Below are 11237 nucleotides of genomic sequence, written 5' to 3' on the forward strand. Positions count from 1 at the left end.
TCTTGTAGCAGAATTGCTGACAATATAAAGTTGCTACCTACATATTTACGTAATTACAGGATAAAGCACTGTGTAACTTGTACCACCCAATACTACTTCCCATTTGATTTAAATTCTAGCTTAAGCAAAATCAAATGCTGAATAAGATTTAAAGTCTTACCCAAGATATCCACTCGGATTGTGCGTTGACCTACTCCACGGGTATTTGTGGCAGTTAACTTGTAAATGCCTGTATCTTTTCTTACAGTTTCAGGAATACCAATTTTGGTATTGATAGTTTGCCTGTTAATCTCCTCTGATTCCAATGTCATTGTCTCAGTAGGTTGGTCAATAACTACTCCATTCTTTGTCCACTCAAATGTAGGCAAGGGTAGGCCCACAATTTCAGCAGGAATTTCAATAGCTGCTCCCTTCTTGACAACAATGGCATCACTCTTAAAGAATTTCAACCACTTAACAGTTGGTGAAACTGAAGTAGAGGAAAAATAGAAATGAACATAGTAAGGCATGACATTCATTAAAAACTAAATGTGTTCAAAAGTTATCAATGATTTACATTATAGGGAGTGATACATACGTTCATCATCCTGAATGTTGACGCTGATTGGTTTGGATGGTTCTCCATCACCAACCTCATTGACAGCTTTGACTCTGAAGTCATACATCATGTTCTCAGACAGATTTTCCAGAGTGATGGTGGGGTCTTTGCAGAGTTGGCGATTGGCAACATCATATTCATTGCTGTCTTGTCTCATCTTTTCAATATAGTAGCCTCTGATTGGAGAACCACCATCGCTACGAGGAGGTTCCCAAGTCAAAGTAATAGTACTCTTGGTCCTTTCCGTATAGCGCAATTTCTCTGGGGCAGATGGAATTCCTAAAATTTCAATAAACATTGTTTATTGCTCTTATATGAAAACAAGTAATACAAATTATAATATGAACATAATTTAAATGTGTTTTTGTATATGAGATATTCTGTTTTATTAACCTTTGGGATCCACTGCTAAAACAGGTCCAAGTTCAACAGGAGCACCAAGGCCATACTTGTTTCTTGCGACTACACGGAACATATATTCTTCTCCATCAAGAAGACCAACAATGTCGCATTTGCAAGCAGCAACTTCTAAAGGTTGTCTGTAAATGTGCATTTTGGCATCTTTTCTTTCAACAACATAGCCCATGATGTCACTTCCACCATTATCCAGAGGATCTGACCAGGTGAGTGAAATCATCTTCTTGGTCACATGAATTGTCTTAAGATCAACCACCGGTCCGGGAACATCTTTTGTACAAAAAAAAGAATAAGAAAACATCCGAATCAGAGGTTACATTTCAGGTTTTAATAGCAAACTCCTTTTTTTTAAGAAAATAATTTGACTTACCCATCACATCCACCTTAACGGAGGCAGATTTGGTTCCGCTGGGGTTGGTACCTGTGATCTGGTACATGCCATGGTCGGTTCTCAAAGCATTTTTGATGGTTAAACAGCTGATTTTTCCTTCTGTCTCAATAACTGTGTGTTCCTTGTCTGGCTCTGCATTATCTTTTGCCCACTTAACTTCTGGCACAGGGCGTCCAGTAACAACAGCAGGGAGACGCAATGTTTCTCCAGCTCTAATGATGACTCCATTCCTTACAGAGACATCAAACTCAACCCCTGGGGCCTCTGTTAATTAAAGTACAAATTTAAAAGTTTATTAGAATTTCTCTAATAGATGAAAGAGACATCTAAATCGAGGCTTGTTTTTTTAAAGAGTTTTAGGTTCTCTGTTGCACTCACTGTTTGTAGAAAGTAGAAAGTGCCACAAGTTTTTCAACATACCTTCTGGTTCTTTGGCCTGAACAGGTTCAGTCATGCCTGGGGCTCCATGACCTGCTTCATTTACAGCGTATACACGTAGGTAATAATCAGCTCCCTCAGTCAGTCCAGTCACTGTGTATTTGCGGTCTTTGCATCTAAACTCAGTACAGCGGACCCAGTCCTTCTCTCCAACCAGACAGCGCTCAACATGATATCCAAGGATTTCTCCACCACCATTGTACAATGGAGGTACCCAACTGATATCGATAGTTGTATTTGTGACATCAACAATTTTTGGTACAGGAGGGCCAGGTGGCACTGCAGAAAAAAAATTGTTACATTTAAACAAATTATGAAGTCGTTTAGACCTAGTTAGCATAAAGCATGAGTTTGGTCACACTTTAGTTTAGGGACCATTTCTCACTCTAAACTAACAATTAATTACAACCTTTGCCTCAATAAATTTCTAATTTGCTGCTTATTAATAGTAAGACAGTTGTTAAGTTTAGGTATGGGGTAGGATTAAGCAATCTAAAATGTGGTAAAGCAGAATAAGGCAATAATATGTGTTTTATAGGTACTAAAAACAGTCAGTATGCATGATAATAAGCAATTAGGTAACAGTGAGAATTTCCCTAAAGTGTAAAGAGTTTTATATTGCAGACAGCCATATTTTTGATGTTTAGTCTTCATTTTTCACACTTACAGATTGCATCCATTGCAGTCTGAGGGTCAGTTGGTGGACTGAATTCTCCCGGGCCAGCAAGATTTTCAGCACAGACCCTGAAGACGTAAACAAGGCCTTCCATAAGACCCTCAGCCTTAATCGACAGCGAATTAAGAAGATTGTTGTTCACTCTTGTCCAATATTTGCTGTTGACTTCACGTCTCTCAACCCAATAGCCCAAGATAGGGCTACCATTGTCCTTTGGCTCATGCCAGCTGAGAGCAACTGTGCTGGAGGTGACCTCTCCAATTCTTGGCATGTTGGGAGCATCAGGTGGTTCTGAAACAAAATGTTCAAATAATTTCAAATAAACCATAATATAAGACTAAACTACTGTTTAAAGTTTTACTAAAATATAAAGTTACCAAATTGATTCTTTGCAATAAGTGGTTCAGAGTAGCATGGATGTCCACAGCCAAACTTGTTTTCAGCTGTGACTCTGAAGATGTACTCCTTTCCTTCAATAAGCTTGGTTACAGGGTAATTGTATCCCTTGTGGGTTGAGGTCACAGTTACCCAACCAATCTCATCAGTAGTGTTGTCTTTCTTTTCCAGTATGTAGTTGATTATCTCACTGCCACCATCATCAAGCGGTGCATCCCACATGCAAACAACAGAGGTGTTCCTGATCTCATCAAATCCAAAGTTCAGAGGGGGGCCAGGCTTATCTGTAAGTTATAACAAGCAGAAATGTTAATACATTTTTTTATCAAATAAATGCTTTAGAAGACTCTAGTTGTAGTTACAAAAGTAACTCACCAAGAACATTGACTTCACACGATGCTGTTGCAACACCATGGGTATTCTCAACTCTAATAGTGAACATTCCATGGTCAGTTCTGATGGCATCGCGTACCATCAGAGCAGTTTCACCCCTCTTGCTCTGATCGAATGATAGGCGATCTAAAAGTGGTGGATGGAATTCTTCTTCAGGTTCAGGCTGAACAGACTTCTTTTTCTTCTTTCTCACAATTTCTGGTTTCTTCTTAGCTGGTGGCTGCCTTACATTCTCATCATTTCTGAGCCATGTAACAGTTGGGTAGGGAGATCCAGATATGTAGGCATCTAATCTAATCTCCTCGCCCTTTCTGATACTGAGGCCAGATGCAATACGGGCAAAGAGTGATACCTTAGGTGTTTCTGAAGTTTAAAAAAAAAAAAAAAAAAAAAAAAAAAAAAAAAAAATGTTACATGTCATGTTTTACTTGACACATATTCTAAATCACATATTCCTTCCTATATAACTTATAACTTCCTGCAGAGTTCAGCTCCAACCATTATCAAACACACCTGAACCAACTAATTAGGATCTGAAGGAGCACTTGATAATTACAGACAGGTGTGTTTGATCAAGGTTGGAACTAAACCCTGCAGGAAGGTAGATCTCCAGGAACAGGGCTGGGCACCCCTGTTCTAAATGAAACTGTAATAGATTTTGTTTTATAACATACCAACAGGATCAGCAGCCTTGATCAATGGTGTACTGCGAGATGGGTCACTTGTTCCTGCAATGTTCTCTGCACGGACACGGAACTGGTATTCCTTTCCATCCGTCAAGCCAGTAACAGTGTAGGAGAAACCAGGTACCAGATTTGCATTGCATCTTTCAAATCTGTCACCATCTTTTTCAATCTTCTCAATAATATATCCTGTGATTGGGCAGCCACCATCAGATGGTGGTGCCATCCAAGTAACAGTGATTGAATTTGAGGTGGGATTGTGTCCTTCAACCTCAACTGGTGGGTCTGGGCGTTCTGTAATTAATGATTATAATAGAAAATAAGATTGTACATAAAATATAATAAATAATAATTTGACAAATAAATAAATTATACTTACGTTTTTGTTCTTCTGTTATGACAGGATTACGGATTTCAAGAAACTCGCCACTACCAATCTTGTTAACAGCCTTCACTCTGAAGTAATATTCACCATTGAGCATAAGATCTTTGACCACAAAACTTAAAACATTGTCTCTAGACATCACAGGCAAAAATGTCTTCTTCTGAGCTTCCCTACGCTCTAGAACATAGTGCAAGATTGGGCTACCACCATCACTCTCTGGAGGCTCCCAAGAGATCTTGCAAGAGTTCTTGGTGACCTCACTGGGAGAGATATCCTTACATTGTCCAGGCAGGCCTTTTAATGGAACAAATGAGGCATTAGGCATTATAAGTGTGACAACTAGAATCAGCCAAGACAGTTTATGTCGTTATACAGTTTCTTACCGATCACTTTTACGTTGATTTTGCCAGTCACTGAACCCAGACTGTTCTCAAGAGTAACAGCGTACTCGCCAGCATCTTCGTGTTTACACTTGAGAAGCTCCAGGTGAACACGATTGAGTTCACATGTCAACGTCAGTCTGTCATCACTCTTTAATTCAGTCTCACCCTTTTTCCAGACCATTGATGGTTTTGGTATTGCTCTGTATGGGATTTTTATGTCCATCTTCTCACCCTCAACAACTACAATGTCTTGGGTCTGGAGATCCATGGTTGGTGCACCTTTAAAATATTGAAAGATGTATTAAATACCAGTATAAGGACAATAAAACAATAAATATATATATACACATACACTTATGAATAACTAAATAGTCCTTACAGTCAGGGTCTTTGGCAAAGACACCATCTGAAATTTCAGAAGGATCACTGACACCAACAGCATTGATAGCACGAACTCTCAGAACATATTTTTTCTCAGGAATGATGCCTTCCTCAGCCTTAAACCTGAGCTCTTTGACAGGACGAGCATTAATCCTCATCCACTTCTCAGTTCCAGCTTCCGACAGCTCAACGTGGTAGCCTGTGATTGGGCTTCCACCATTCTTTTCTGGAGCTTTCCATGTAATGTTGATGTGCTCTCTGCTGGCATCAACAATCTTGACTTCAAGCGGAGGAGAAGGAGGACCTGAAATCCACATGAATCAATCCAGATTATGGTGTGTACATAATCTTTTATAACTAACAGTGTTAATTATGCATTGAGTTAACATACTTATGGGATCCTCGATGGTAATGCTAACAGTAGGTTCACTTGGCTCGCCAACTCCGGCTTCATTTTCAGCACGGACCTGGAACTGCACCTCAGAGCCTTCATCAACATCAGTCACCCTGTACTTGCATTCAGGGCCAGCTGTCTTTCCAGACTTTACCCAGCGTGTGCCTACCTTCTCTTTCTTCTCAATAACATACCTATGAAAGGAATGAGTCATAAGACATTCTTTTGCCTTCAGCACCACACACAAATGTTTTAATCTTACAAAACCAGGGTTTATACTTTAAAAAGTTCATACTTGGTTATGGGTCTTCCACCATCACTGCTGGGTGGCTCCCATTTCAGGTCAACATGTCTCTTGGACACCTCAACAACAGTCAAAGCGTAGGGTGGTCCAGGGGTTGCTAGGAAAGACAAAAATTACTTATTTTAATGAAAACTAACACATACACACACACATATACATAAATATATAAAATATTGACAGATAAAGATGTTGTTCAACTTACTGAAAGTATCCTTGGCCAAAACAGAGTCCTCCAATTCACAGAACTCGCTTACACCAGCTGCATTCTCAGCAGCGACACGGAACACATAAAGAGAGCCTTCATTCAGTGGAGTGACAGTATACTTGGTATCTTTCACTGTGGTATCCACAGCCTGCCAGGCCCTGCGTCTGACGTCTCTCTTCTCAACAACATAGTTGGTGATTGGAGAGCCACCATCACTATCTGGTTCAGTCCATTTCAGGTCACAGTTGATTTTAGAAATGTTAACCACCTCAAGCCAGCGTGGAGGATTTGGAGGATCTATTGGAATGAGAATAACGAAAATAACATTGTTTACAGATCGTTGCAGAATGAATTGAGAATGTATGAAAATTGGGGTCTGATATCATTAAATATTACAGTTAAGCCATTATTAAAAAAAATGACATGTTTCAACTCCAGATATAGCTTCATCTAGATATTTTCTATAAACACTTACAAAGTCTCTCTTTGCATACAACAGGGTCACTTGGGTCACTTGCTTCACTCTCTCCAGCAACATTGACGGCCTTGACTCTGAAAGAATACTCCTGCTTCTCCATCAAACCCTTCAATAAATGATCTGTTGTTGGCACATCCTCAGCTACACGAACCCATTCCTCAGTTCCACTCTTCTGAAGCTCAATTATGTAGGACTCAATCTTAGCACCACCATCATGCTCAGGTCTGGTCCATTGCAGGTGTGCTGAAGTTTTGGCAATGTCTTTGATGAATGGTTTCCCAGGAGCCCAGGGAGGATCTAAAATAACAACATTTAAGATTCATGACTTCAAATTGTAATTATTTAATTGCCTTAAGATTGAAAAATAAAATCATGACATACCAATTGGATCTTTAATCAAAACTGGGTCAGTCTCAGCACTTGGCTTTCCTGTTCCTGCAAGATTCTCAGCCAAAACACGGAATTTGTACTTCTTCTTTGCTGGCAAACCTTTCACCCTGAAAAGATAATATTAATTTGAGACTTTCTAGAGTTTTGCACTTCTTCACCATTTGAATGTAGTCACAGTGAAAATGATTATCCTACCTGTACGATGTGTCCTTAACTGGCAGCTTGTTACACTTGATCCATTTGTCAGTCTCAGGATCAAACCTCTCAACCCAGTAACCAGTGATGGGGCTTCCACCGTCTTCATCAGGCTCATACCAAGTCAGAGTTACAGCATCCTTTGTGATATCAGAAGGCTGAACCTTGGTTGGTGCCCCTGGGGTATCTGAGTGACAGAAAAAAAGATAATTAATTTTTTAAATGTTAGGTAATTAATAAATAAATAATATAGTGAGGTGTATGCTTACCAAATGAGTATTTTGCAACAATAGGCACATGCTCTGCAGGAGTTCCAATGCCATACTGGTTCTCAGCAGACACTCTAAAGACATACTCCTTCAATGGAACCAGTTTGGTGGCTTTGAAAACAGTTTGTTTGATTGTAGCAGACAGTTTCTGCCACTCTTCTTTATCGGCGGGTCTCATCTCAACAATGTAATTGGTTACTGGGGAGCCACCATCATCTCTGGGAGCATTCCAGGCAAGACAGCAGGATTCGTTGGTGATTTCAGTGATATCAAAAGCAGCCGGAGGACCAGGTTTGTCTGTTTTTCAACATAATGAAAAGACATTAATATTTATAATGACCACTGATTTCTTAATTTGATTATGCGGCAATGACAGATAACTCCGTACCAAGAATGTTGACGTCAACGGTTGCAGTAGCACGGCCACTAGTGTTGACCGCCTCAATGATATAGGTGGCAGTGTCGGATCTGGTTGTGTTTGCAATGGAAACTGTGGAATGGCCAGGTTTTGTGTCGATAGTAATCCTATCATCTGCTTTCAGGACAAGGTCAGCCTTTGTCCATTTTATTCTTGGCTCCGGCTTGCCAAGCACATCAGCAGGCAGGTCAATCTTAGTGCCAGCCCTAGTAGTTAAGCCTGCTAGAAGCTTCACATCCAGCTGGATTTCTGGTGGCTCTGTAATATAAAAAAGTTAATATATAGTGAATTCTAACTATTATTTAACTATTGTGTTGGTGGACCTAGAACACTTACCTTTAGGATCTACAGCTAGGATCTCATCTGTAGCTTTGCATGGTCGGCTGGCGCCAAGTCTGTTTACTGCTCTCACACGGTAGGCATACCACTGACCTTCAATAAGACCAGTAACCTGGAATCTGGGATGAGTAAAATGATATAGATTACAGATATATCTGAATAATTATTAAACACACTACTTTCCCCTACAGGCATGCTCATGAAGAATCACCACTCACTTAAGCTCAGGTATGGGATCTCCACAGGCTTCCCATTTGTCAGTGCCACGCTGGCATTTATCAACAATGTAGCCCTTGACAGCAGCACCACCATCATATCTGGGAGGTTCCCAGAGCAGGAAGATGCTCTTTGCTGATTTGTCTCTCCATTTCAGGTTCTCAGGAGGGTCAGGCACAGCTGTTTTTCAAAGAAGTTTCATACACTGTCAAACTGTTCTTTATTTCATACCCCTCCAACTAAAAGAATGTAACACTTGTTAAGACTTACTGGCTGGGGAGGACACATTCACAGGTTCATCAATGTATGCTGGCTCTCCTGGTCCACATTTGTTGCAAGCAATAACACTGAACAGGTACTCCTTGCCCTCAATGACATCTGTGACAGTGTACTCGAGGTCCTGTATGCCTGACATCACCTGAAGAGTAGATGTCATTAGAACCTAAATGTTTCACTGAAACGAGTAGCTGTTAAAAACTGTTAAAAACAGCTCACCTTGACCCAGGTCTTGCGGGAAACCTCTCTCTTCTCAATATTGTACCCAGTTACAGGGCTGCCTCCATCATGCTCTGGTGCTTCCCACATTAGATGCACATGATGTCTGGTCACTTCTGCAGCTTTGAAGTCTTTGGGTGCACTTGGACATGCTAAAATATGCAAAGATGGGATTGTACATTAAACGTTGTGCAAAAACAATAACATAGTAGGAGAATATAGTAGAAAGAAATTTTGCATACCAATAACATTGACTTCGATCTCTCCAGAGACAGTCGTCACATCATTCTCCAATTGCAATGTGTAAGTTCCTTTGTCTGGACGCACACTTGGAGCAACAACCAGTTCGGTGTATGTAGGCTTTGTAACCATGGAAACACGGTCACCTGCAGTAAGCTCTTTGTCACCGAAAGTCCACTTGGGTTTGGGGACAGGATATCCCGTAATGGGAACTCGGATGACAAGAGCATTGGGAACAATGACCTCCAGACCATTTTTGAACCCACTGAGGTCCATGGTGGGACCCACTAAAGGTGGAAAAAGAAAATTTACATTACAATTTGTTTAAAATTGTATGCGTATATTTTTTACCTGACTTTAACCGAAATTTAAAATGGCTTACCATGAGGATCATCAGCCAAAAGTGGCCCAATTGCATCTGCTGGATCAGAAACACCAGCTGCATTTTCTGCACATACTCTGTAGTGATACTTCACACCAAACTTCAGTCCAGAAACCTTAATGTAGGATGTAGGATACATGAATTAACACATTTTAAAACTAAAAGAATCTTTTCATGTGACAAAATTTGTTAAATCCAAAACACAAAATTAATCAACATGACATACCCTGTAGAAAAGGTCAGGGCAAAGCCTAGCATTACATCTCAGCCACTTGTCAGTACCATCTTCACACTTCTCAATAATGTATCCCGTAATCATACTGCCTCCATTGCTAATGGGTGTTTCCCATGACAGCTGAACTAGGTCTTTGGTCTGATTTGTGTAGCTGAAGTTCAGAGGTGGACTTGGCCTCTCTGCAGTAGGAGACAAAATTGAATGTTTGACACTGACTTTTGCAACAACTCAAGGCGTAACGAGCCAAATATAAACTCTACTAACCAATGGGATCCATGATCTTCACTGCATCTGTGGCAGCACTTGGCTGGCCAATTCCAGCTTTGTTCTCAGCTCTGACCCTAAAGATGTACTCCTTGTTTTCAACAACATCATTGAGTGTGGCTGTGCGATCCTCAGCTTTGACCACCATAGCAGGCTCCCATCTCACAGAGGTTCTGTCGCGTAGTTCAATGATGTAAGCTGTGATCTCAGATCCTCCATCAAAAAGTGGTGGTTCCCAGGAAACTGTGGCACCATATCTATTGACAACTCCAACCATAACCTTCTGAGGTGCGTCAGGCACGTCTGTTACAAGCAGAAGAATAATATTTTTAATCTAATGTGAAACTAGTTGTTGCATTTTCAACTCTCAAGTGATAACCTAAAACATAGCTCACCAAATTTGTTTTTGGCTTGAACTGCCTCATCGGTAGTAACGGGCGCACCATTTCCAACTCTATTGCGAGCACATACACGGAAGAAATACATGTTGTCCCTCTGCAATCCGCCAACACAGTACTCTGGAATGTCAGCACGGTCTGTGGCCATTGTCCAGGTCTTGCGCTTGACGTCTCGTCTCTCAACCACATAAGCCAAGATCTTGCTTCCACCATCACTTTCCGGTTCCTCCCAAGCAAGGCTGACCTCACCATCAGCAGTGTCAACAACATGCAGGTTCTTCACAGGTCCCGGAACATCTACAACAACACTTTTATTAGACATCTAGAACAGTTAAATTGTCTGTAAATCATCTAGTTTGATTTCCTGCTCACCAATGACATCCAGGTTAATGAAAGCCTCTCCTGTTCCATGTTTGTTCTTGATGACAATCTTGTAACGACCCTGGTCTGACTTCTTTGGGTCCTTCAGCCTGTACTCTGTCCGTTCATTGGATGTGTCAATGTTTTGCCCAGGTAGGCTGATGTCATTGTAAAACCATTCTGCCTCAGCACGAGGATAAGCATCATAGGGAACCGCCATGACAAACGGCTTTCCAGCATCTGTTACAAGGTTCTGATCCGTAGTCTTAATCTTTGGAACAGCTGTAAAGAAAAGTATAAGACATTAACAAATATATCCTTTTATATGAAATCCAGCAGTAATGGTATAAACTCTCACTGTATCATACCTGCAAGCTCAAGCTTGGCTCTGGCATCTTTCTCCTTGGCAACAATTCTGTATTCTCCCTGATCACGGGGTCTGATCTCACAGACCTGCAGTCTATGAATTTTGCCCTCACTGATCATCTGGTATTTGTCACCCTGGACAATGATC

The 11237-nt window shown here is 40.8% G+C and overlaps 1 protein-coding gene across 2 annotated transcripts in view; it reads right to left on the bottom strand.

Annotated features, from left to right (window-relative positions):
- The window catches only part of LOC127170397 (titin), a 74295-nt gene extending 63064 nt beyond the window's left edge, over positions 1-11231 (bottom strand). For both annotated transcript variants that reach the window (XM_051118264.1, XM_051118263.1), the window contains exons 1-31: positions 11092-11231; positions 10736-11005; positions 10361-10660; positions 9966-10268; positions 9693-9880; positions 9467-9581; positions 9087-9371; positions 8845-8996; positions 8620-8767; positions 8352-8529; positions 8131-8252; positions 7765-8052; positions 7377-7673; positions 7108-7294; positions 6904-7019; positions 6520-6819; positions 6042-6341; positions 5831-5936; positions 5533-5729; positions 5140-5445; positions 4761-5039; positions 4372-4671; positions 3984-4286; positions 3292-3672; positions 2898-3200; positions 2512-2811; positions 1827-2123; positions 1386-1670; positions 992-1285; positions 578-877; positions 161-469 (exon numbers count right to left, since the gene is read on the bottom strand). In XM_051118264.1, the coding sequence (XP_050974221.1) occupies positions 161-469; positions 578-877; positions 992-1285; positions 1386-1670; positions 1827-2123; positions 2512-2811; positions 2898-3200; positions 3292-3672; positions 3984-4286; positions 4372-4671; positions 4761-5039; positions 5140-5445; positions 5533-5729; positions 5831-5936; positions 6042-6341; positions 6520-6819; positions 6904-7019; positions 7108-7294; positions 7377-7673; positions 7765-8052; positions 8131-8252; positions 8352-8529; positions 8620-8767; positions 8845-8996; positions 9087-9371; positions 9467-9581; positions 9693-9880; positions 9966-10268; positions 10361-10660; positions 10736-11005; positions 11092-11209 (7627 nt within the window). In that variant the 5' untranslated portion in view covers positions 11210-11231. The remainder of the gene's footprint in view (positions 1-160; positions 470-577; positions 878-991; positions 1286-1385; positions 1671-1826; positions 2124-2511; positions 2812-2897; positions 3201-3291; positions 3673-3983; positions 4287-4371; positions 4672-4760; positions 5040-5139; positions 5446-5532; positions 5730-5830; positions 5937-6041; positions 6342-6519; positions 6820-6903; positions 7020-7107; positions 7295-7376; positions 7674-7764; positions 8053-8130; positions 8253-8351; positions 8530-8619; positions 8768-8844; positions 8997-9086; positions 9372-9466; positions 9582-9692; positions 9881-9965; positions 10269-10360; positions 10661-10735; positions 11006-11091) is intronic.
- Positions 11232-11237: the final 6 nt, after the last annotated feature.

This window comes from Labeo rohita, chromosome 9 (assembly GCF_022985175.1).
Source record: "Labeo rohita strain BAU-BD-2019 chromosome 9, IGBB_LRoh.1.0, whole genome shotgun sequence".
NCBI lineage: Eukaryota > Metazoa > Chordata > Actinopteri > Cypriniformes > Cyprinidae > Labeo > Labeo rohita.